Source organism: Coenobita brevimanus, chromosome 34 (genome assembly GCF_032717465.1).
Source record: "Coenobita brevimanus isolate Jiangsu-jjx chromosome 34, ASM3271746v2, whole genome shotgun sequence".
NCBI lineage: Eukaryota > Metazoa > Arthropoda > Malacostraca > Decapoda > Coenobitidae > Coenobita > Coenobita brevimanus.
In genome coordinates, this window is record NC_136987.1 from 5,290,928 (window position 1) to 5,316,006 (window position 25,079).

A 25,079-nucleotide genomic window follows, 5' to 3' on the forward strand; every position below is an offset into this window, starting at 1 on the left:
CACTCGCAAAAATTGAAAATTGTGCAAATTAAATTGAAAATTGTGCAAATTAGGGACCTGGCAATGTTGCCGCGTTAATCTACGTCTCCGGGATATGAGTGCACATCATGTGAGGACGTGAATTCACGTCTCCGGGACGGGGCGGGTCAAGCTCAGAATTGGTCAATATATGTGTAAGGTTGTTGCCCTGAGTTTTTGTGCCCTGCCTCTCTCTTGATATTTAAGCTCCGGTCTAGAAAGGACCCAGCCGCATCCTAGGCGTTTCTAGTGCAGGAAGCCGCCTAAAATCACCTAGCATAACACTTACCTTTACCATTTACAGTAATCCTTTACATCACGTACCTGGATGTACGCAAGGCCGTCATAAAGCCTCACGAGATTGGCATGAAATGTTTTGTTGGCAAGGACCTAATATTATAATCATCATAGCTAGAGTAAATAATATGAAAAATATGATCAAACATAATTATTACCTTTACAGCAATATATATTTCAATCAATCAATCAAGATTTGAATGATGTAAGTTTGCATGTATCACAACTGAATCCGGATTCCTCATGAGCGGATTCATTGTTTACAATGTTGGTGCGGACGACACGTCGGGAAATTTTGAAGCATGCTAATGTATATCTGTGTAGAACATCCTATCAGCAAAGAATACAAGGACTGAGTCGTAGACTTTGTTCAAGAGGACTCGTAAGGTACTTTGCTCCACTGTGATTGGCACATGTGGTACCGGTACTTAAGGCTTTGCAAGGCAGACTGGTGTTACTTTCTTCACTACGAGGACAATTTTTATTTTGGCAAACGACTGACAACTGTGGTGTGTTTTGCAGTTTCGAGCAGTCACATTCCTCACTTGGGCTAGTTAGGTTATTGTATGTTAATTAAGCTTACGGCTGATCAGTTTAGCTTCCATAGTTAGACAACAATATTTCAGTCATCATCGGTAGATTGGTTAGGTAAAAATAAGGGGGGGGGGTAAAACGACAGTTACCCAGCAATTCAAACTGCTTTCTTTTATAGATTTTGGTACTAGAAATATCACGTGATGAAGATTAAAAAAAAAAAAAAGTATGCTAGTACCAACTGTGCAATATTTTGGTTATCTGCCATAATGCCCCCGATAGCGTGTTTACTGCTGATCCCATTGACTGGACACAATGCCAATACTGTACTGTACACCAAACTCACAAGTACACATTTTAAATAGTACAAATAGTAGTGGAAGGCCATCTGGAGGCATTGAAACCTAACTGGCAGTTTCACCTCGAGTGTTATAACATGCCTCATAGCATGCAAACTGAAATGTGCCATAAGGAAAACTTGCACCAAAACAGTATTTTGCATAAGGAACATTTGTCAGTCATGGAATGTTCAATAATCACACAACCATGTGAATGTGGACGTAAGTGCAATAATAAAGCAAATCTTTATATACATCACACAGGAGGCATCCATTAAAATACAGTATGGTACAGGTTAGCAGAATAATGCTTGACAGCTAAATTAAAACACTGCATATTATGTAAACTCTTAGGATATGCACGTTGTGATGTACAATAATGGAACTCTCTATTTGCACATTTTAAAATAACAAACATTTTAAAAGAGCATACTGTAGCCTGTATGCTAATCTATAAAAACCACCAGAGGATCCTGCCAACACTTCATTCAAATAGGAAATTTGGAAATACAGCATGACTGTGATCATATTTTAATAGAATATCCTGGACTGTCCCAAACTGCAAACTTTCTGATTTCACTTAGTTTATGTTAAAAAAAATGTTTGACTGAAGGAGTAAGAAACATTGGTGGTTAAAATGTAGCAGAGTTTCCCAGTCAGTGTTGCAATGATGTATGCTCCCATCTTTAAATATCACTTGATTGTCAAACCAAATAAGACATCTTCTGGTGATCTTGGGCATCACAGCTTCCAGAGAAGTACCGTAGTTTAAAGATGGAAAATACCCTGAAAAACATTTTGAATTAAGAATTTTGTCCCACCTCAGGCTATCATCATGATGCCTTATATCATCAGCATGACTAATAGTAAATAAGTAAATATGATTCTTACTAAAACATAGTACGTAAATCCAAATCCCAGCAAAACTAAAAACAACCCTCCTCCCAGTTAAAAAGCTCAGAGAGTGGTTCTTGGCATTTCTCTTTGAGCTTTTTAACTGGGAGTAGGGTTGTTTTTAGTTCTGTTGGAATCTGGATCAACAGTATGTTTCAGTAAGATCCTTTTATATTTACTGTGGTACTAGTCACATAGACAATACTTTACAATGGCCTGAGGTGGGCCAAAAATTCATAATTGAGTACTGTATATTCTTAAGGGTGTTTTCCATCTTTTTACTATTTCCTTGAGTGTCAAAGTACCTAATGGGTGTTTAAAAGTTGCAGAAGTGTGATTTTTGTTATTAATTGTTGCACCTCATGAGTTTTATATAGGCTATATACCAAGCCTAATGGGACCTAACCTAACTGAAAGCAGCATTAAGTGTACTGGTCCAGGTATCATGATTATTTCCACAGTATGATGATACATAATCCCTGTCATAAAGTTTTCAACATCTGTGAATGGGATCTCTCCAGTACAGTATTTTGTCCAAATTAGGGAGAAATTTGAGACATGAATGCATTAGTGATATGATGAGAAGGGGTAAATTGAGATGGTTTGGGTATGTGGAGGTGGGAGATGACAGCTGGGTGTGGAGGGTTGAGTCATAAATGTTGAAGATAGGACTGAGTGAGGCAGACCAGAAAAGACTTGGGATGAGGTCATACAGTGTGACCTCAGGGATATGGGACTAAATAGGGAGGCAGACAGAGATTGAGTAATGCAGAAGTCCTCCATTAGGAGAACAGTGTCCGTTGCATGCATGTTGAAACCTTTGTAAACGAAACAAAGTGAAACGAGTTATGCTGAGTCTTGCTGTATTATGAAAAATACTGTATTATTGTGGTGGTAAATAGTGGTGACCATCAGCCATGCGCTCAGTCTAGTACTGCCTTCTTCCTTCACCTTTATCATTCTTTCTTCTGTTTACCCTCCTCTCTTCCTATTTCTTCCATCACTCCTGTCCTTTTGTTATTATTCTTTCCACTTCAGGTGGCTGTACACTGAGTGTCAAAAGCAAGTTGATTTTCTTTAACCTTGGAAACCATGTACCGGTACAATGCTTGGTGTTAATTTGTCCATCCATCCATCATCCAATCCTACACTGCCCCATGAGGAGCGTAGGTGCCTAGGACTAGGCAAGTTGGTCCTGACATTTAAGATGAGAGTGACCAGCCTCACTCATCCCTGAGAGGCATTACGTGAGGAGTAACCCCAACCACCCCTTGGATATAAACCGTCACCGGCTCAATCTGATTTGAGGGTCGCAATTACCCACTAAACCACCAGGCGCCATAATTTGGTTATGTGGTTAACACATAACCTGGAATGTAAGTGGAGCGAATGATGAGGTGAAAGAGAGAGAGATTGTCCAGGTGCTTGAGGGTGCGAAAGTGGATGTATGTGGAATAACTGAAACAAAATGGAGAGGAGAAAGTGTGAGAGAATGGGAGTATGGAAGGGGTATATGTGCAGGAGTAGGTGAGAATGAGAGGGCAAAGGAAGGAGTATGTATAGTTGTGAGTAAAAGATGGAAGAAGAGCATAAGACAGTATGGATCAGTTGGGTCAAGGATTGTGTGGGTAAAGTCGAAAGTTGGAATACAAATGTGGGCGATTGTGTGTGTGTATGCGCCAACGCAAGATCGTGCTAGAAGAGTGAGAGAAGAGTTCTGGACAAATGTAGAAGTGTGCATGGAAAAGTTTGGAAGGAATGAGAGAGTGTTTTTGATCGGTGATATGAATGGTAAAGTCGGGAATGTGAAGGTGGATGGAATAGTTGGTGAGTGGGGTGTGCCTGCTGAGATAGATGAGAATGGGAGTGCATTAGTGGACATTTGTGCTGGGAGGGGGTTGGTGATAGCCAGTACCCTCTTCAGGCATAAAATGATCCACAGGTATACATGGTGAGTGATGAGAAGGGTGGATGGTGAACTGAATGAAAGGAAGGCAATGATTGATTATGTGTGTGTGGAGGAAAGGATGCGAAGTTGTGTAATGGATGCAAGAGCTTGTAGAGGTTGGGGGAGTGAACTTTCTGACCACTACTTTGTGGTGGCCAGATTTAGGATTCAAGTAAGATGGAGGAATAGAAGAAGGGAAAGACGAGAGGAAGTAGTTGCAAGGAGAGTGGAAAGGTTACAAGAGGATGAGAAAAAGGCAGAGTATAAGGGAGAAGTGGAGGAACGATTGGGCAAATATGAATTGGAGCAGACGGGAGATGTGGAAGGTGTGTTTAGGATATTTACAAAAGAAATATGTGCAGCATGTGATGTGGTGTGTGGAAGGAAGAGAAGATGGAGGGAGTTGCAAGGAACAGCGTGGTGGACTGAAGAGGTGAGACAGGCTGTGGCACAAAGGAAGAAAGCATACAGTGAATGGATGAGAAATAGGGGCGTGGAAGAAGTTGAGAGGCGGAAGAGAGAGTTATATGTAGAAAGAAAGAGAGAGGTGAAAAGATTAGTAAGAGAGAGTAAGAAGAGAGTGGATGAGGAATTTGGAAGGAATTTGAGTGTAAAGTGGAGGGACTGTAAGAAAATGTTCTGGAAAGAGATGAAAAGAGTAAGACAGGGTGGAAGTGAAGTTAGCAGGGGAGTGAAAGATAAAAATGGTAGATTACTAGTGGAGAAGGGAGAAAAAGTGAGCAGATGGAGAGAACACTTTAAGGAATTGTTGAACATAGAGGATGGAAGTAATGCGAGTATAAGTGGCAGGGGAATGGCTGGGAAGAGGAGGGAGGTGAGAAGACAGGAAGAAATCAGTAGAAGTTGTGGAAGCAATGAAGAAAGTTAAATCGGGGAAAGCCCCAGGAATTGATGGAGTGTGTGGTGAAATGCTGAAGCATGGGGGAGAGATGGTAGTAGAATGGATGTGGAAGATGTGCAGATTGGCCTGGGAGGAAGGTATAGTCCCGGAGGATTGGAAGTCAGGTATAATTATTCCCTTGTACAATGGAAAAGGGGAAAAAGAAGTGTGTGGTAATCATAGGGGCATTTGTCTTCTTAGTATAATAGGAAAAGTGTATGGTAGGATACTTATTGACAGAGTTAGAGAAAGAACAGAGAAATTAGTTGGAGAATAACAGGGAGGCTTTAGGAAGGGAAGAGGTTGTGTAGATCAGATATTCATTCTTAGATCTTTAGTGGAAAAGTTTCTAGAGAAGGGAAAGAAGTTGTATGCGACTTTCATGGATTTGGAGAAAGCATACAACAGGGTGGATAGACAAGGATTGTGGAAAGTGTTAAGAATATATGGAATAGATGGGAAGTTGTTGAATGCTGTGAAGAGTATGTACGTTGGTGCGAATGCTGCAGTGCGTGTGGATGGTGAACTAAGTGAATTTTTCTCATTGAAAGTTGGGTTGAAACAGGGATGTGTCATGTCTCCATGGTTGTTCAATCTGTACATGGATGGGGTAATAAAAGAGGTACAAGGTAGGGTAGTGGATGTTGGAGTGGCCTTGGTGAGAGAGGATAGTGTTTGGAAACTCCCTGTACTGTTGTTTGCAGATGATACTGTGTTGTTGAGTGAAGACGAAGGAGAGCTGCAAGGCTTGGTGGATGAGTTTGGGAGAGTGTGTAAGAAACGGAAGCTAAAGGTGAATGTAGGGAAGAGTAAAGTGATGGTCTTTGAGAGGGATGAAGTCAGTGAATGTACAGCGAGGTTGGATGGTGAGGAATTGGAAAATGTGAGTACATTTAAGTACTTGGGTAGTGTGATGAGTAAGGATGGAGGTTTGGAGGGTGAAGTGCTTGAAAGGGTACAGCAGGGAAGAAAGGTTGCTGGTTCTTTGAAAGCAGTGATAAGAAACAGGGAAGTGAGCATGGAAGTGAAAAAGTTACTACATGACAGTATTGTGATACCAGCTCTTAACGTATGGAAGTGAAGCTTGGACGTTGTTGGAAGGAGACAAGTCAAGAGTGAGAGCAGTGGAAATGAGTTATTTAAGAGGAGCCTGTGGAGTCACATGGAGAGACAGGCTGACGAATGAGGATATAAAGGAGCGTTGTGGTGTAGATGTGGATGTGATAGGAAGCGTTATGAGGAACACACTGAGGTGGTTTGGCCATGTGGAGAGGATGGAGGGTGAAAGACTGACAAAGAGAGTGTATGTGAGTGAGGTGGAGGGGGGAAGAGGGAGAGGGAGGCCGAGGATGAGATGGAGCAATAGGGTGGAGAGGTATATGAGAGAGGGGGGTGTGAGTTGGGAGCAGGGCAGTGAAATGGCGGGGGACAGGGCGACTTGGAGGCAGTTTGTTTGTGGCCACCCCAAACGGGATTGAGGCGTCTGGCAATAGATAGATAGATAGGCTAACACCCAGCATAGTACCGGTAAGTGGTTTCCTGGTGTACTGTACAGGAAACCATTTGGCTTGTCACTTAGTGTAGAATCACCACAGGCAGAAGGAAGAGGAAAGAATGAAGGAAAGAAAGACAAAAGAGGGAGTGTAAAGTCACCCATGGGCAGAAGGACAAGGAAAGAATGAAGTAAAGAAAGACAGAAGAGGAAGGAAGGAAAGGAGGGAGGAGAGGAAAGGTCAGACACCCGAGAACAGAACTACACTGGGTGAGTGGATGGTGCGTGCCTCCACCTTCCACAAATCATATAACCAAATAATGGGCAGATGTAGAACCTACTATGGTACCCCTGTTAACTGAGTGGAGAGATGCAAATACAACATCCATATGGGAACTATACTTCCACATTCTTTCCTGTTCCTCACTGAGGTGAGGCGCTGTCTGCCAAAAGGGAACATTGGTTCACTGCATGGGACAGCCCTGCAGGGCAGTTGCTTGCTTGCAGTTATTGGGTCTGCTCCACCAGACTGACTGTGGCTACCTGGTACTCAGCAACAACAACTGTATTATTATGGAGCAACCAGCAGCCAAAGATTTACAGAAAAGTTGGTTTTCATATTGGCCTGAAGATAGCAAAGTTTTGTTGATTACAGTTTGCCATATCAGTTTTTTGTTCACCAGTGATAATCTTTTTTGTGGAATTTACATGTGGAGTAATTTTTAATATAATACTTGTACAGTACCCCAGCTGTTGCATTTTGCCTGTAATCTGCAAAGATCCCTAACTCCTTTCAGCTTAGTTATGGCAAGGTATGGTCATATTGGAGTGTTGATTTAATTAGTATCAAAGGAGACTCATCTTCATATCATAACCAAGATGTATTGAGCTTTATGCAACAACGACATGTTATTAAAAATGTACAGTAGTAGGAGTGGCCTAGATCTGCCACTCCTCTAGGATTGTGATTCAAGAATTGAGAGGAAGGATGGGACTGGATTGAATTGGTTTTGTGATGAGGAGGGGTAGATTGACATGATTTGGGCGTGTTGAGAGGATGGAGGATGACAGTTGGGTGTGGAAACCGAGAAATGTTAAGGCTGGGAGTTGGGTTGCGAGAGGCAGACCAAAAAAGAACTGGGACAAGAGCATAGAGTGGACCTAGGGGATTTGGGACTGAATAGGGAGGCTGCCAGGTATTGAGTAATGTGGAGAACTATCATTTGGTGATCAAGGCTGACACATGCAAGCATATTGGAGCTTTTATAAATCTATCTATCTATCTATCTATTGCCAGATGCCTCAATCCCGTTTGGGGTGGCCACAAACAAATCGCCTCCAAGTCGCCCTGTCCCCTGCCATTTCACTGCCCTGCTCCCAACTCACACCCCCCTCTCTCATATACCTCTCCACCCCATCCCTCCATCTCATCCTTGGCCTCCCCCTCACTCTTCCCCCCTCCACCTCACTCACATACACTCTCTTCGTCAGTCTTTCACCCTCCATCCTCTCCACATGGCCAAACCACCTCAGTGTGGTCCTCATAACGCTTCCTATCACATCCACATCCACACCACAATGCTCCTTTATATCATCATTCGTCAGCCTGTCTCTCCATGTGACTCCACAGGCTCCTCTTAAATAACTCATTTCCACTGCTCTCACTCTTGACTTGTCTCCTTCCAACAACGTCCAAGCTTCACTTCCATACGTTAGAGTTGGTATCACAATACTGTCATGTAGTAACTTTTTCACTTCCATGCTCACTTCCCTGTTTCTTATCACTGCTTTCAAAGAACCAGCAACCTTTCTTCCCTGCTGTACCCTTTCAAGCACTTCACCCTCCAAACCTCCATCCTTACTCATCACACTACCCAAGTACTTAAACGTACTCACATTTTCCAATTCCTCACCATCCAACCTCGCTGTACATTCACTGACTTCACCTCTCTCAAAGACCATCACTTTACTCTTCCCTACATTCACCTTTAGATTCCGTTTCTCACACACTCTCCCAAACTCATCCACCAAGCCTTACAGCTCTCCTTCGTCTTCATTCAACAACATAGTATCATCTGGAAACAACAGTACAGGGAGTTTCCAAACACTATCCTCTCTCACCAGGGCCACTCCAACATCCACTACCCTACCTTGTACCTCTTTCATTACCCCATCCATGTACAGATTGAACAACCATGGAGACATGACACATCCCTGTTTCAACTCAACTTTCATATAGAAAAATTCACTTAGTTCACCGTCTGCATATTGGAGCTTTTATAAATGACAGAAACAATTCAGTAATGGTTGACACAAGCACAGTAATGTATTTTGTACAGAGTGAGACTAAACTGATTCAGTGGTCTCCCAGTGTGGCATTTGTCTTGCAGAGTACAGGTACCATACTATCATAGCTGTCATTTTTTTTTTTTTACTGGAAGGTCTTTTTTTCCTTCATTCTTTCCTTGTCCTTCTGCCTACGGATGACTTTACACTCCCTCTTCTGTCTTTCATTCCTTCATTCTTTCCTTTTCCTTCTGCCTATGGGTGACTCTACACTGAGTGACAAGCCAAATGGTTTCCTGTACACCAGGAAACTATTTACTATGCTGGGTGGTAACCATATAACCAAATTTTGGCACCTGGTGGTTTAGTGGGTAATTATTGTGCTCCAATCGGATTGAGCCGGTGAAGGTTTATATCCAAGGGGTGGTTGGGGTTTATTGCTCATGTAATGCCACTCAGGGACGAGTGAGGTTGGTCACTCTCATCTTAAATGTCGGGCCCAACTGCCTAGCCCCGGGCTTCTACACTCCTCATGGGGCAACGTAGGATTGGATGATGGATGGATGGACTAAGTATTTACTGTTATGTTAAATCTCATGTTTTACAACAGGTATTCAGCAGCTGGAGTTTGCAGTTGTAGCAGTGCCAATCAGTCATTTACTGGACAGGTACTAGTTTCATATTTTCTTTTGTATACTCCAACATACCGTAGCTTGTATTTGGTGCTTTTTCCAAAAACACTGTAATATATTTGTATAATTTAAGGCAGGGTGTACAGGGTAAAACAGTCTCATACTGATATTGTTATTATGAGACAAAGTTGGAATCTCAGAGACTTTTACTTGATAACCTAAATAGTGGAGAATGGAAGAATATGGTATTTAAGGTGGCAAATCAGATGAAGAGGGAGAATAGGGATATCATAGACGAGCAGTGTATGGAGAATGATGAAGGAAAGGTAGTGGTGAACAGTGGAGATATTAAAGACACCTGGGGAGAGCACTACAACTGCTTGTTGAATGAGGAGTTTGACTGGAACAGGGAAAGATTGGTGCCAGCAGATTCAGTGTTTGGCTCATGGCCCTTGATTGACACAGCTACTGTGAGCAGGGCAATAGGTAGTATGCAGGTGGGGAAGGCAGCAGGTGTGTCTGGGTTGACTGCTAAAATGTTGAAAGCCTCAGGAGATATAGGAGTAGGGTTGGTCACTGACTTGATAAATACAATTATATATGAGTGTGTTGTCCCAGATGATTGGCTGAAGAGTGTAATTGTAAATGTGTACAAGGGGAAGGGTGATTTCCTGGAAAGATGAAATTATAGTGGCATAAAGCTTTTGGACCAGATAATGAAGGTAATGGAGAGAGGCCAAGAAAGTATGAACAGAGAAAGAGTAAATCTTCATGAGATATAGTTTGGGTTTATGCCAAGCAAAGGGACCACTGATGCCATATCCATTGGAAGGAAAAGGGAACTGTACTTTGGTTTTGTTGATTTGGAGAAGGCCTTTGACAGAGTCACTAGGGAAGTGGTGAAGTGAGCAATGAAAAAACATGAGATCGAGGAGTGGCTGGTTAGGGTGATTATGGCCATGTATGTGGGTGCTCGCACCAAGGTAAGGGTGAATGGAGTTTTGAGTGAAGAGTTTTCCGTGATTGTTGGTATGCATCAGGGGTCAGTCTTGAGCCCCTTATTGTTTATTATTAGGTACTTGAAGCCCTTTCATGTGACTTTAGAAATGGACTCCCTTGGGGGATGTTTTGCACTGATAGTTTGATGTTGATTGCAGAGAATGAAAGGCAGACGGAGAAAAGATATAGGAAATGGAGAGATGGTATGGGGCACGAGGGCTCAAGAGTAAATGCAGATAAAACAGAAGTGATGGTATCTAGGGCTGGGGGCGGTCTTTGAGGGGGAGTGGCCATGTGTGATTTGCCACAAGGGCAGTGTTTTTAATAAGTGGATGCATAAGAGATATACTGTATTGGTATTAGAAACAGACTGCGAGATAATGCTGATCTCGTGTGTGAGGTGTGTCGGGGAGAGAATATGGAGATTGCCAGGCATGAAAGGATTGAACTTGCTGGTGAGTCTCTTGAGTGTGTGGAAGAGTATTGTTATTTGGGAGACATGCTATGTGCTGGAGGTGGGGCTGGAGCTAGCTCTGTGGCTAAAGTGAGGAGTGGTTGGAAAGAAATGCAGGGAGCTGTTGCCTCTCCTGACATTGAGAGGGCTCTCCCTTCGTGCCATGGGATCTTTGTAAGTGGCATGTGTCAGGAATGTAATGCTGTGTGGTAGTGAGACTTGGGCAGTAAAGGAAGAGGATATTCACAGGTTCAAACATACAGAAATGGCAGTGATTAGGTGGATGTGCAGTGCGTCCCTGAGTGCGAGGCCTGGGGGGGGCTAGGTTTACGATGGAAGAGTTGAGAGGTAGGATGGGATTGGAGTGTATTGGTATTGTGATGAGGAGAGTTTTTTTTTTTTTTTTTTTTTTTTTTTTTTTATGTGTCCGACTCTGGGCATAGGCCTCACAGCCTGCTATCAAGGCCCAGCAGTCCTCCTACATACCATACATACCATGTTTGAACATATGGAGAGGATGTGGTATGATAATTGTGTGCAGAAAGTGAGAAGTAGGTAGGGGTAGGATAGCAAGAGGTAGACCAAAAAAGACGTGGGATAAGGTCATTGAGTGTGACCTCAGGGATATGGGACTAAATAGGGAAGCTGCCAGAGATCAAGCAGCATGGAGAGCCTCTATTAGGTGACCAAGGCTGACGCATGCAAGCATGTTGGAGCCTTCCAATATGAAACGAGTGAAGGTTTCCGTGGGTCAGGCTGTATTCATCATATGAAAAACAGTTGACATTAGTTATGCAACAGTGACTCAGGGGAGGTAAGCTACCTAACAGAGAATCAGCCCAGCAGGGGTTAATGCCATAACAGCCTGAAATATAGAGTATGCTTTGCATGATAAAGAAACCTTAGCTGTACATTGGCATTGAATTACCTCATTCCAAGGTCTCTTTGCATCTTTGATTTTTTTTTTTTTTTTTTTAATATAGTAATCCCTCATTTATCTATTTTTTTTTTTTTTTTTTATGTGTCCAACTCTGGGCAAAGGCTTCAGGGCCTATATCTCGGGGGCAGTAACCTATCCCAAGGCCCAGTAGTCCTCCTACATTTCCTCATGTCACCACTTCGGCACTGACACCGACCGTCTATATTGAATATATGCAAGGGCTGTCTCATACAGGACTGGTGTATTGGTATTAGCAGGGGTATTTTTACGACATGTCGGCGGGTCATCTGGTAGATCAGGAAAGTTTGCTTTTATGAAATTCAGATCATTAAACTGTTCCCTGCCCCAGCCGGGATTCGAACCTGGGTCCACCAGGACTGCAGGCCGCCTCTCTACCGATTCAGCGCCTCCCAGACCTGTTCATTTTCCGGATAGTGGACTAACTTTGTTAAACCATTATTCGAATTACTTGTCAGTATCCGAACATAAAAGTCCCCGAGAACTTCGGTTGGCCAGCTGACATGTTCAAACAATCAGTATCGTGGCCGCTGGGCTCTAACCGTGTGTGGGAAAGGGCTCTAACTGTGCACGGGAAATATACTGTAACCCACAACCTAGGCTGAAATGTCCGTCTGCCCCTGTACTGAATGGTCAAAGTTGCTTGCTGGCCCAATCACACCCTACGAACCTCCAGCACCCGAGTAATACCGAACATAACCCACAGGTGGTGTCAAAACGCCCATACGCATCCCCACCAAATGTCCAGAGTCGCACAGCCACCGGGATTAGTCTTTCCCAACTACCATTGTGCGTGTAACACAGACCGCAAGCCACAAGTCAGGTGAAAGCACTCGTCCCCCTCGTGACAGGTGAAAATCCCGCCCACAGCCTTACTTCTCCCCTCCTCCTGTCCTTCTTCCATACTCTCCTATGTTCCTTTTCTTGTTTGGCCTGCCTCCCGGCTCCCCCCTCACTCCCTCAGTCCCTTCCCTCCTTTGCGCTGAAGGCGTTGACATGCGAGTTTTAAAGTTTTTGTCGATGTACAGTATGTGAAATGTGTTGGTCGTATCAAAATTCAGAAATACCATGAGAAAGCCCATGAAATTCTGCATCTAAATGTATGCTTAGCTCTTGCAAGGTGTGGGCATAATTTTGCAAGTGGGTGGCGGGAAGTTATTTGAAGGTAAGTTTTACTCTTGAACAACATTTATTCTTACTGCAGTTTTGTTATTTTACTCGTCAGTTTCTTGTGTTTTTATTAGCTCATCTTATAGTATAAACACCAGCGAAGATGATGGTATACCATTTATACCAATGTAACCAATTTCAGATGGCATATTTGGACTTGCGTGTGTGTGTGTGTGTGTGTGTGTGTGTGTGTGTGCCCCAGGACCAGCCATCACTCATGTCCCAGAAAGATAACTGATTTTCCAACCATCTTCAGATTTTTTGTGGATTTTTGTTGTTTATCCATTGTTTTCTTGGTGTTTAGCATTAATTTGAATATTCCTATGTGTTTTGATGTCTCAATATGGCAGAATGAGCAGAAAACAATGCCAAAATTTGGAGGGGTACTGTACATATAGTTTTTTTTTTTTTGTGCATGGTTTTCTTGGTGTTTAGCATTACAGTACTTTGAATATTCCTATGTGTGTTTTGATTTTTTTTTTTTTTTTATAAATAACAGAACGGAGGAAGGAAAAACAAATGGGTAAAAAAAAATAATCCATACACCAGATTACTGGTGTCCTCTGTTCATAAAATATCTGTAACAGTTAGACTTGAACAGCTGTGGGTTGAAATTTAGAGGAAAACAACTCTGGGGAAGCGAGTTCCAGAGAGATGCAGTTCGGGGAATGAAAGAATTCTGAAAGGCAGAAGTTCTGCAATATGGTTGAGTGACATTCCAGTCATGAGCGCTACCAGATGCCCGTGTAGCACGAGGGAAGGCATGGAGAGGTGGCACCATGGGCGCAACTTTGTCTGAGCATTTGCCAAAAAAATATCTGTAAAATAATGCAAGGGAGGCAACATTCCTTCTTACTTGCAGGGGAGGTAGTTTATATGTAATGGCAGGGTTGTTAATGATTCTAATGGCTTTATTCTGAATTTTGTCTAGTTGTCTTAATGCAACCTCTCCACAACCATTCCACAAGGGTGAGCAATATTCAAGCTGAGAGTGCACATGACTCTTATAAATTATAGCTAACTGCTCATCGACAAAGAAGTTACGGACTCAGTACAATAATCCAAGTTTCTTTGAGGCGGTTTTAGCAAGTGATCTGACATGAGAGGTCCAGCTGAGGGCACTGTTAAGTGAGACACCAAGAATTTCAATACTTTTGGAGATGGGAATATTAGTAGCATTGAAGGTAATGTACGAATCTGGCAATATCTGTCTATTAGTAAACTGTATATATTTAGTTTTACTAGCATTAAAAGAGACAAGGTTGTTTTGTCCCCATTCACTGATTGTAGATAGATCTTGATTTATGGAGATGGCTGTACTGAGTTGAGAGGTAGAGATATTAGACTTTGTAAATGGATGTCTGAGTGTGAATGAACTATGTAGTGTTGAGTCATCTGCATATGAGTGAATGGGATTGTGAGTGACAGATAAGAGATCATTAATATGAACCAGAAATAGGGTTGGCGCCAGAACTGATCCCTGCGGCACGCCGGCGTTAATTGAGTGGAAATTTGAATATACATCATCTACTTTTACTCTTATTTTCCTGTCACTAAGATAAGAGGAAATCAAAGGAACAAAAGACGTTAGTCCATAGCAAGGAAGTTTGGACAGCAGGGAACGGTGCCATACTCTGTCGAAAGCCTTAGAGATATCAAGAACTACTGCATGAGTTTCTCCAAAAAGATCAATTGATTGATGAATGGTATGAGTTAAGAGATTGAGTATGTCAATGGTGGATCTTTCGTGGCGAAAACCATATTGTCTATCACTAATGTCTGAATACTGTATGCCAGAATGACCAGTAAACACTGCCAAAGTTAGAAGGGGTACTGTACATATAGGTAGTTTTTTCTTTATGTTTTTTGCATGGTTTTCGTGGTGTCTTGCATTAATTTGCACATTCCTATGTGTGTTTTGATGTCTAAATATGCCAGAATGACTAGAGAACACTACTTGAATAAGCAGGGGTACTGTACAAATAGGTTTACTGTAGGTACAGGTAGGAGGTTGGGTATAGGTGGGGTATGGGTATAGTAGGGGGGATATTGTTCATTATTTAGACATTGCCACTACCTAGACATGCCTTTGGCTCTATTACATCGGATAATTGAGAGTTTACTGTATTAGAGCAGGGGGAGGCGGTGGGTGAATCGGTAGAGAGGTGGCCTGCAGTCCTAATGGACCCAGGTTCGAATCCCTGCTGGGAAAGGGAACAGTTTGAAGATTTGAATTTCATAAAAGCATACTTAACTGATCTGCCAAGGGTCCCACCAGCATGTTGTAAAGGTACCCCCGCTCATAATAATACACCAGTCTTGTATGAAACAGCCCTAGCTTATATTCAATATGGGAGGTGGGTTAGCACTGAAGTGGTGACATGTGGAGGTGTATGGTATGCAGGAGGACTACTGGGCTTTGGGAGCAGGTTGTGAAGCTTATGCCCAGAGTTGGGGAGGAAAAAATAGTCTGTCTCTGAGGCCCACAGTGATACAACAGAAATGTCACATAGCTATTTTTGCTTATCACCTCTTTGATAGGGAGGCTTTGTGGACTGTTTTAAGATTGTATGGACTTGATGGTAGGTTACTAAAAGGGGTGAAAAGTTTTTATGTAAATAGTAGAGCATGTGTAAGAGTGGGAAATGCTGTGAGTGATTGGTTTCCCGTGAGAGTGGGGCTGCGACAGGGATGTGTGATGTCGCCTTGGTTGTTTAATATTTACATGGATGGTGTTGTAAGGGAGGTGAATGCAAGAGTTTTAGGTGGTCTGAGTCTGGTAAATGTTGATGGAGGAGAGTGGAATCTGAAGCAGCTGCTGTTTGCAGATGATACTGCACTGGTGACTGATTCAGAGGAGAGATTGAGACAGTTGATAGAGGAGTTTGGAAGGGTGTGTGAAAGGAGGAAATTGAAAGTAAATGAGAATAAGAGTAAAGTGATGAAGTGTACGAGGTTGATAGATGGTAGGGGGATGAATATAGTTTTGAATGGTGAGTTGCTTGAGGAGGTAGATTGTTTTAAATATCTAGGGTCACATGTTGCTGTGGATGGAAGAATAGATGCAGAAGTGAAGTTTAGAATAAATGAAGTAGGAAAGGTGCTGGGAGGAATGAAAAAAAGTGTTTAAATGTCGTTTCGCTTAGAATGGATGTAAAGAGAAGGCTGTATGAGGGTGTTGTGGTACCGACTGCATTATATGGGGCTGAAACATGGAATATGGGTGTAGCAGAGAGGAAAAGTTTGAATGTAATGGAGATGAGATGTCTGAGGAGTATGTGTGGAGTGACGCGTATGGATCGGGTGCGAAATGATGAAGTGCGAAGGAGAACTGGAGTTGTTCGGGAGATGGCTGGCAGAGTTGAGCAGAGGGTGTTGCAATGGTTTGGGCATATGGAGAGAATGGATAATGAGCGATTGGTGAAAAAGATAACTAGATCTGATGTGAGAGGTGTAAGGCTGAGAGGAAGACCACGAATAGGATGGATGGACAGTGTGAAGAGAGCGCTGGATGCGAGAGGGATGTCTGTTGAGCAAGGAAGAGTGGCTGTGCGTGACAGAAATAAATGGAGAGAAATTGTGAATGAATAAGTGATGACGCAGCCCTGAGGGGATATTCTCCCGCATTTGGTCTGATCAGCTAGTCAGGTCTGGTGCGGGTAAGGGGATGGGTCTGTTATGATGTGGCAGGGGTAAACCAGTTCTGCTGTCTGGCCCTGCTGCGGATGTCACTGATTGCATTGCCCAGTTGACCCTTGTGCGGTGTGGTGCGGTGAGGATCTGTCCGTTCTCCCCTTTGGGGCTAAGATGCGAATGAATGTGTTTGAATGGATGAGTAAATGGAGAGTGAGTCGTCCTGTCTCGGCTACCTCCCTTTCCTTGGGGGAAGCAGCCTAGGTATATAGATAGATAGATAGACCTCTTTGGTGTTAACACCATACATTCTCATTCAGGACTCGTGTAATGTTATTAGCTGGGGTGTTTTTATGACTACTGTACTTGGCTGTGGATAGTGCTGACATGAATGAATATACAGTAGAGGTGTGAGACTTTGCAGTAGCATGAGCATCAAGAGTCATTAGTATGAGTAGTAGAAATGGGATGGATAAGGAATATACGTAGGCTGCATAGGTTGGATAGGGTAAGACAGTCACAGATTTTTAACACTTGGAAAAAGGAAGTCTTAACAAAAGGATAGAAGAGAATGTGGTACGATTAGATGGCGGGGTCACATAGGAAGAATGATTGTACCATAGATGAGGTGGCAAAAAAGGTATTCAGTATACATGAGGGAGTTTGAGGGTTGAAGAAGGCACGGAAGACAAGAAGTAGAGGAATAGATAATGTATATGGAGCTGTGAATAAGCAAAGTATGGTAGTTAGTTGAGGAAGCAGCAGCATTAATAAGAGAAATACAGTATATGATATTAATGAGTTGTACAGCAGTGCATATGAAAAAGGTTGCACCCCCCCATTTTTTTTTTAAATAGGCAATCAACAGAATGGCTGTACCACATTTTGAAGGGTATTTTTTTTTCATTGTTTGGCCAGTGAGATAGGACCGAAAATTTTGCAAGCTTGAAAGATGAGCAGCTGGATGTTTGGCCCATTTTAGCTGGGCACTCTGTCAGTAGTTCTCTTTCTTTTGTACTTTCCTAGTCCTGTCTCTGGATGCCTCTCAACCCATGCAAGCAGGAAAGAGGGTTATGATGAGGATGATAATGTTTTTATGATGTGTCAGTGTGCCTTGTGAAAGATATTTTTGGAAATTCAGATCCCTAAACTGTTCCTTGCCCCAGCCTGGGATTGATTCAGTGTCCCTCAGAACATCAGTCAGTTATTCTGCCACTTGACCTGTACAGTACTTTTTTTTTTTCTGATGATTTTATTCAGCTTAGCAGAGATTTTATGAAGCATCCTTCCTAAATTGAATTGTCTTGGCAATGCTCTAACAATCCCCTTCAGTCTTATGACATATATTTTATTTTATCCTTGGTAAATCTAGGTGATTTTATTCACCTTACGAAGAACCACAAGTAGTGAAGGGGTCAATAAATGCGATGCCAAACTCCTGTGATTTGAATAGTCTCTGCAGAGCTGAACAGAAGTGTCTGGTGTTGTTATGGATGTAATATGAAAATGTAATTGAGTGAAAATATTAATGGTATTCAAATCCCCAGTCTATTCTCAGTTCCATCCAGGGATTAACTTCACATTTTCTTGAGTACAGTAGTGCACCAACTTTCGCTACAGCAGGATTCGCGGAATCCACTTTCGCGGCATGCACCAAATATTCCCTAACTTCCACTTTCGCTTGAAAAAAATCGATTTTCGCGCACAAATTTTGGGTTTGGGACAATATTTTGAACTTTGAATTTCCTGCACCACCCGCCTGCAACCCACCGCCATCTTGAATGACGTCATGTCAACACTCTGTCCACCCATTCCCGCCATTTTGTACGAGCGTGCTAGCTCCATTGTGTTGGATTCTCACGGTTCAATGGCCTCTACTATACATGGTAGTGTGGGGAAAGGGCCTGGTGGTGTGGGGGGAGAGCCTGGTGGTGTGGGGGGAGGGCCGGGAGGCAGTGGTGGTGATAAAAAGTGGCCAATACGTCTGGCATGGCTAAATAAGCCCGCCACGTGCCTCGGATACTTACCCCCAACATCCATTAAACACCTCAGCCTGGTCTCTGTGGTATGTTTCTCCTCATATAATGTGTACTGTACAGTTTTTATTGTTTGTATCTCACAATGCAATGTACAATAGTGATTTGATGTACTGTATTGCAAGTGAAAATGAAAATCTGATGTTACTTTAGGATAACCGGGAACCAATTAGCCTTTTTGCCATAAAGACAATGCCCCAACTTTCGCTAATTCCACTTTCGCGCATTATTTTTGGACCCAATTAGGCGCGAAAATTGGTGCCCCACTGTACAGTAATATTCCACTATTTTGTCACTTGACCAGTGCTTCAAATGAACAAAAAAAAAAATTTATTACAGCATGTTACAGGAACAAGTGTTGGGGATGACCAGATTGTGGAGCATGAAGTCAGTGGTAAGAAGTTGCAAGGAGCTTTGTGGATCATGCTCCAACTGCACGCTGCTAACAATGACCCCGACACCGTTTTTGTACTCTTGCAGGTGAGACATGTATAGTGGACTTGCTGGTGTAGCCATCCAAAACCTCCTACCACACAGCATCCTACAAGAATCTTTGTTCCACAAAGATTGCCCTTTCCAGAGAAACACAATTGCACCTTGGCAGTGTTCGATGTGGCTGCCACCTTTCTCTGCATCATTACCAACACAAAATGCAACTTGCAGACAATCTACTCTACCCTCACCATAATGGAACCTACCACACCATTACACACATACTTGCCTCATGCACCACACTATCACAACATAGACAATCCTTCGCCTAATGCCATCAAAATATCTCTGGCATCACTTGCATGAAATGACTTGTTTCCTTAAATCCACTGGAACAATATGGATGGAAAGGCATTGTGAACAAAGAATATGTGTATGTGTGTTCAAATATAGATTGGATAAAGTAGATATGGAAACAGGACAACACAAGCTTAGTTCATATCCTGTGTACTACTACAAGTTAACTACAGCTGGGTAAATATAGTACGGTACTTCCAGACGAAACGGGGGGGTAACAACAACAAGAACAACAACAGGGTAGCTCAGGGGCATTATTCACCAATAAACATACAGTCATTTCCCATTTGTAGTTCAGATTTGTTGTAGCAAGAAAAATGAGAGATATATGAAGAGTCTGCTCTCTCCTTGTATGGTAAAATGTGTGGCAGTTTAAGAAGATGATAGATGGTAAATTAATATGTGGTAGAACAAGATATGGAAAGCACAGAAACAAAAGTATTAATAGGTGACAGTAAGTTGAATGAATGATATTTGTAAGGAAATGCACTTGAATTACTCAGTACCTTTATCAAAGAATAGTAAGCTGAAAGGATGCTAATTGGAAGGAAATGCACATGACATGGTTGCTCTCCTTTATTAACTTGGCAGTCTCTTGAACAGTTCCATCCTACAGACATTTATGAGGTAACTGATGGGTATTAATTTGACCTGGGGAAATGAACCAAGATTTCTGAAATAATGTAATGTCATTGAAAAGCATGTGTGACCTTATTAAATGGCACTGCTATTAAATGCTCCTTAATTGTTAATCTGTTTACTTATCGACTCCTTCATACATCCAGCCATCATCCATTCTTTACTGTCCCAACATGAGTGTAGGGATTCAGAAGTAGGTAACTCAATCCAGTTATTTATGGAGAGTGACCAGTTGTTTCTCCTTGGTCAGCATTCTTTGAGCAACGAACCCCATCGACTCTCTGGATGTAAACCCTTGTAATTAGTCTACTGTATTTAATTTTTTTTTTTTTTTTTGTCGCATGATCCTTGGTTAGGAAAAGGTTCAAGATAGATATTTAAATATAGATAGATAGATATAGATACATATGTAGATATAGATAGATATTGTTATTATTATTATTATTATTATTATTATTATTATTATTATATTCACCAACTAGTCACTCAGTGTAGTGCTGCTTTCTGGTGCCTGCCCTTTCCTTTCTTCCTTCCTTCTTCCCATCCTTCTTCTTCTGTCTTTTGTTCTTTTCTCTTCCTTCTGTCTACAGGTGACACTACACTGAGTGACAAGCCAAATGGTTTCCTGTACACCAGGAAGCTATTTAGGCCTACCACACTGGGTGGTAACCATATACCCAAGTTATGGTGCCTAGTGGTTTAGTAGGTAATTAAGGCACTCTAATTGGAATGAGCCAGTTCAGGTTTTATCCAAGGGGTGTTTGGGGTGTATTGCTCACGGAATGCCACACAGGGATGATTGAGGCTGATCACTGTCATTTTCTTATCTTAAATGCCAGGACCAACATGCCTAGCCCTGGGCTTCTATGCTCCTCATGAGACAACACAGAGTTAGATGATGAATGAGTGAATGAATTATTATTATTATTATTATTATTATTATTATCATCATTCATTCATTCATTCATTATCCAATCCTACTTTGCCCCATGAGGAGCGTAGCATCCCGGGGCTGGGCAAGTTGGTCCTGACATTTAAGATGAGAGTGACCAGCCTCACTCATCCCTGAGTGGCATTACATGAGCAATCAACCCCAACCACCCCTTTGATATAAACCTTCACTGGCTCAGTCCGACTGGAGGGCAATAATTACCCACTAAACCACCAGGCGCCAAAATTTGGCTACCTGTATATGGTTGCCACCCAGCGTAGTAAATGGTTTCCTGGTGTACAGAAAATCATTTGGCTTGTCACTCAGTGTAGAGTCACCCACAGGCAGAAGGAAGAGGAAAGAATGAAGGAAAGAAAGAGAGAAGAGGGAGTGTAAAGTCACCCGTAGGCAGAAGCATGAGGAAAGAATGAAGGAAAGACAGAAGAGGATGGAAGGAAAGTAGGACGGAGGAGAGGAAAGGGCAGACACCCGAGAGCAGCACTACATCGAGTGAGTGGATGGTGAGTGCCCCCATTATTATTATTATTATTATTATTATTATTATTTGTATTATCATTATTTTATTGTATTTTATTTTATTCCTTGTGGTAGGTGGGGGCGCTCACCATCCACTCACTCGATGTAGTGCTGCTCTCGGGTGTCTGCCCTTTCCTCTCCATCCTTCTTTCCTTCCATTCTCTTCCGTCTTTCTTTCCTTCATTCTTTCCTTGTCCTTCCGCTTACGGATGACTTTACACTCCCTCTTCTGTCTTTCTTTCCTTCATTCTTTCCACTTCCTTCAGCCTGTGAGTGATTCTACTCTGTGAGACGAGCCAAATGGTTTCCTGGTGAACAGGAAACCATTTCCTACTCTGAGTGGTAACCATATAACCAAATTTTGGCACCTGGTGGTTTAGTGGGTAATTATTGCGCTCCAATTGGATTGAGCCGGTGAAGGTTTATATCCAAGGAGTGGTTGGGGTTGATTGCTCATGTAATGCCACTCAGGGATGAATGAGGCTGGTCATTCTCATCTTAAATGTTGGAACCAACTGCCTGGCCCCGGGCTCCTATGTTCCTCATGGGGCAATGTAGGATTGGATGATGGATGGATGAATTATTTTATTCCTTATAATTGGCTAGTACCATAAGTGTGGCTGTGTACGCCTGTGAGGGAGAGGCAGGATTCCAAGGGCATGAATGAGAGTTTTTTTTACACAGGGAAGAAAGAACCAAGGGCTGGAAATTTGCAAAATTGTTCCCTCTAAGAGAAAAAGTAAAAGAGAGCCAAATTCAGGATCTGTTAATTTTGATATGTCTGCTTACATTGTGCCTGAAAGACTGGAGGTCATTTTTTTTTTCTTTTCTCCCAGCCATCCAAGGTGGGAAAAGAGGTATGGGGAATGATAATGTTGGTGATGATGATGATGATGATGATGATAATTGGCAAGTGAGAAAGTTATAAGAGAAAAATTCTTCTTCAACAGAAAGCAGAAATTGAAGGACTGGAGGTGAGCAAGAGAATGATGAACACCATTATGAGAGTCTTCATTAAAAATAACAACATAGCGACAACACTGCAGCTCCACACCTGGCTGAAAACTCGCCACTTGCTGCACACTGTCTCTCCAGCTGCCATCGTGGGTCTCTGCACACTGCTTGTGGAAACGAAGAGAGGCTCAGGTAGGTCTTAGCAGTTGGGGTATGGAGATGGTCCATTACGACAAGTGGACATGTTGGGTGGGAGAGAGACACAGGTTAGTGCTTGAATTCTCTAGTCAGACTTTAACCTGTGTCTCTCTCCAACCCAACATTTCCATAAGTGTGGGTATATGCAGGTTATTTTATTATATATTTGTATATTTATTGATCATCATGCAGTCCATTTCCTCTTTTCTTCCTCATTCTTGACACATCCATTATCCATCACCCAATCCCTTTTATATTTCCTTTATTAATCCAATACCTATGATCCAGTTCATTTCTGACATTTAAAGCAAGGATGACCAGCCTCATACATCCCTAAGTGGTATATGAGCAGTAGACTCCAACCATTCCTCAGATGTACCAGTAAACCCTTGCAGGCCCCATCTGATTGGAGCACCGTAACCCAGTAGACCACCAGGCATCATTTAGTTCTGTGATTATCATCAGCTTAGTAAATGGTTTCCTGTGCTGTAGTAGAGCATTCGGGCTGCCACTGTAGTAGTCACCTGAAGGCAACACTACATCAAATGAAAGGGTAGTAATTTATATATTAATTAATTTGTTTATTTATTATTTATATATTTATCATTTTGTGTGGTTGCTTGGAAGCTCCCATTCACTCCTTAGTAGGCATGACATTTAGACAGTACTAATTATCATACAAGTCAAGGATGTATTGTAGAATATCATTACTTTCCTTTACAACTGGACTGCTAATTGGGAGAAACTTGCAAATCAGCTCTGTAGGTATCGATGGAGTTTTTTAATAGGCAGTTTTCCTGTACTGTACAGTAATGTACGTGGGGCAGTAATAATAATGAATTTATAAAAGATAACTTAATGAAAAATCAGCTTATAAGATCTTATTTTATAACTACGGTAATATTATGGTACTGTATTATGAAAGGGGTCCTTATTGTTCTTCAGAACTCTCTGCTTGCAGTCTTCTCCCATTATGATGGGGACACAGCACCTGCTGAGCTGCTTACTCTCACCTTTTTTCTAGTCCCAGCTCTGTTATGCAAGAACCAGGCTTTATTCTCAGTCCTTCATTTATGCAACTACAGTAGTTAACTGTGGAGCTGTCTGAGTCTGTCTTTTCCCCTGTTTATTATCTCCAGTCTTTTAAACCCAGTGTGTTTAGGCATCTTAGAATGAACAAATCTTGAGTTTGACTTTCTTGTATAGTTTTGTTGGAAAGGTCAAGTTTTGCAGGCTGCATGCTTTGGATCATTTCTGTTTTTGGGGGAAAAAAAATCACTTTTTTCCCCACCCTTACTATCCCCTCCTCCTGAACATTCTAAACCAAGAAGCGAATGCAGTTGAAACCTTTGTACAGTGTTAGATATGCCTTTATAAATGCTTAATCATACTACAGTTCACCTTTTTATTTTTTGTGGTTTGCAGTCATTTTGGAGAAAGTAGTTAGCTGTGAGCTTAGATGCTGGTCATTTTTAGTCTTCCATCACCATCATTAACTCCTTTAGCCTAGGAATATTTTTTCCATTTTGTTCTTGCTAATGTCAGATGATTTTTATTCATCTTAGGAGAGTCCTTTCAGTACTGAGTGGATAGATGCTGCTTTCCTTAATCCCCATGACTTCAAGATGTCCTCCCTAATTTGAGCAGAATACTCTAGTTTGTACAAGAATATAACCATAAAGACCTCCTTGTATTGAAGAGGTCAATAAATATATTATAAATGTAGTAGATATAATCTTGATGATACTGTACTGTATTGTGAATCTGTTGGTCATTGTCAGAATATTATGTACTGTACTCTTAACATTGTTGAACCTAGGAGGAGAGTCTTATACAGTATACAGCTGTGGCACAACTCAGTTTGTACTGTATCTTCCTTATTCTTTGCATGTGAAGGTTAAAAGAAATTTATCTGTGTTTCTCCTGTAGAAAGCACAGCTTGTCACCTCTGATGAAAATCATCACCATTATCATATACTGAAAATTTTTACCTAAATTTTCTCATGTTTTCCAGTGATGCTGAGAGGGGAAATATGGGAGAAAAATATTAACATGAAGAATGAAGAGTGACATGTCTGGACATTGGAATGAAAAACCTATAGGTATGCAAGTTATAACAATGTACCATTCTACTTCACAGAAGCACTGAGTATTCTAAAAGAATACCTCCAGTTGGATGCATGTGAAAGGATAGAACTGGACAAACTAAGGACAGACTGCAAGACATTATTGAATTCTGCAGCCAACACATGTGACCACACACTAACTCAGCAGATTTTTGATGAGTTGCTCCATGCAGAGATGATTGAGCCAGAGAATTACACTGTGGTTCCATTACTACAGTGTAGAATGAACAGGTATGAGTATGAACTGTGCACTTTTCGTAATTTAGTATGTGTGATGGTACTTTTGACCTCCAAAAACATATTTGTATAGCAGCT

General features: G+C 41.9%; 1 protein-coding gene across 1 annotated transcript in view; it reads left to right on the forward strand.

The window, feature by feature from the left end:
* Positions 1-580: 580 nt before the first annotated feature.
* Positions 581-25,079, forward strand: part of LOC145396088 (uncharacterized) — a 38,531-nt gene continuing 14,032 nt past the window's right edge. The window contains exons 1-5 of the mRNA XM_080269554.1: positions 581-702; positions 9,319-9,376; positions 18,930-19,070; positions 22,437-22,632; positions 24,779-24,995. Of these exons, the coding sequence (XP_080125680.1) occupies positions 581-702; positions 9,319-9,376; positions 18,930-19,070; positions 22,437-22,632; positions 24,779-24,995 (734 nt within the window). The remainder of the gene's footprint in view (positions 703-9,318; positions 9,377-18,929; positions 19,071-22,436; positions 22,633-24,778; positions 24,996-25,079) is intronic.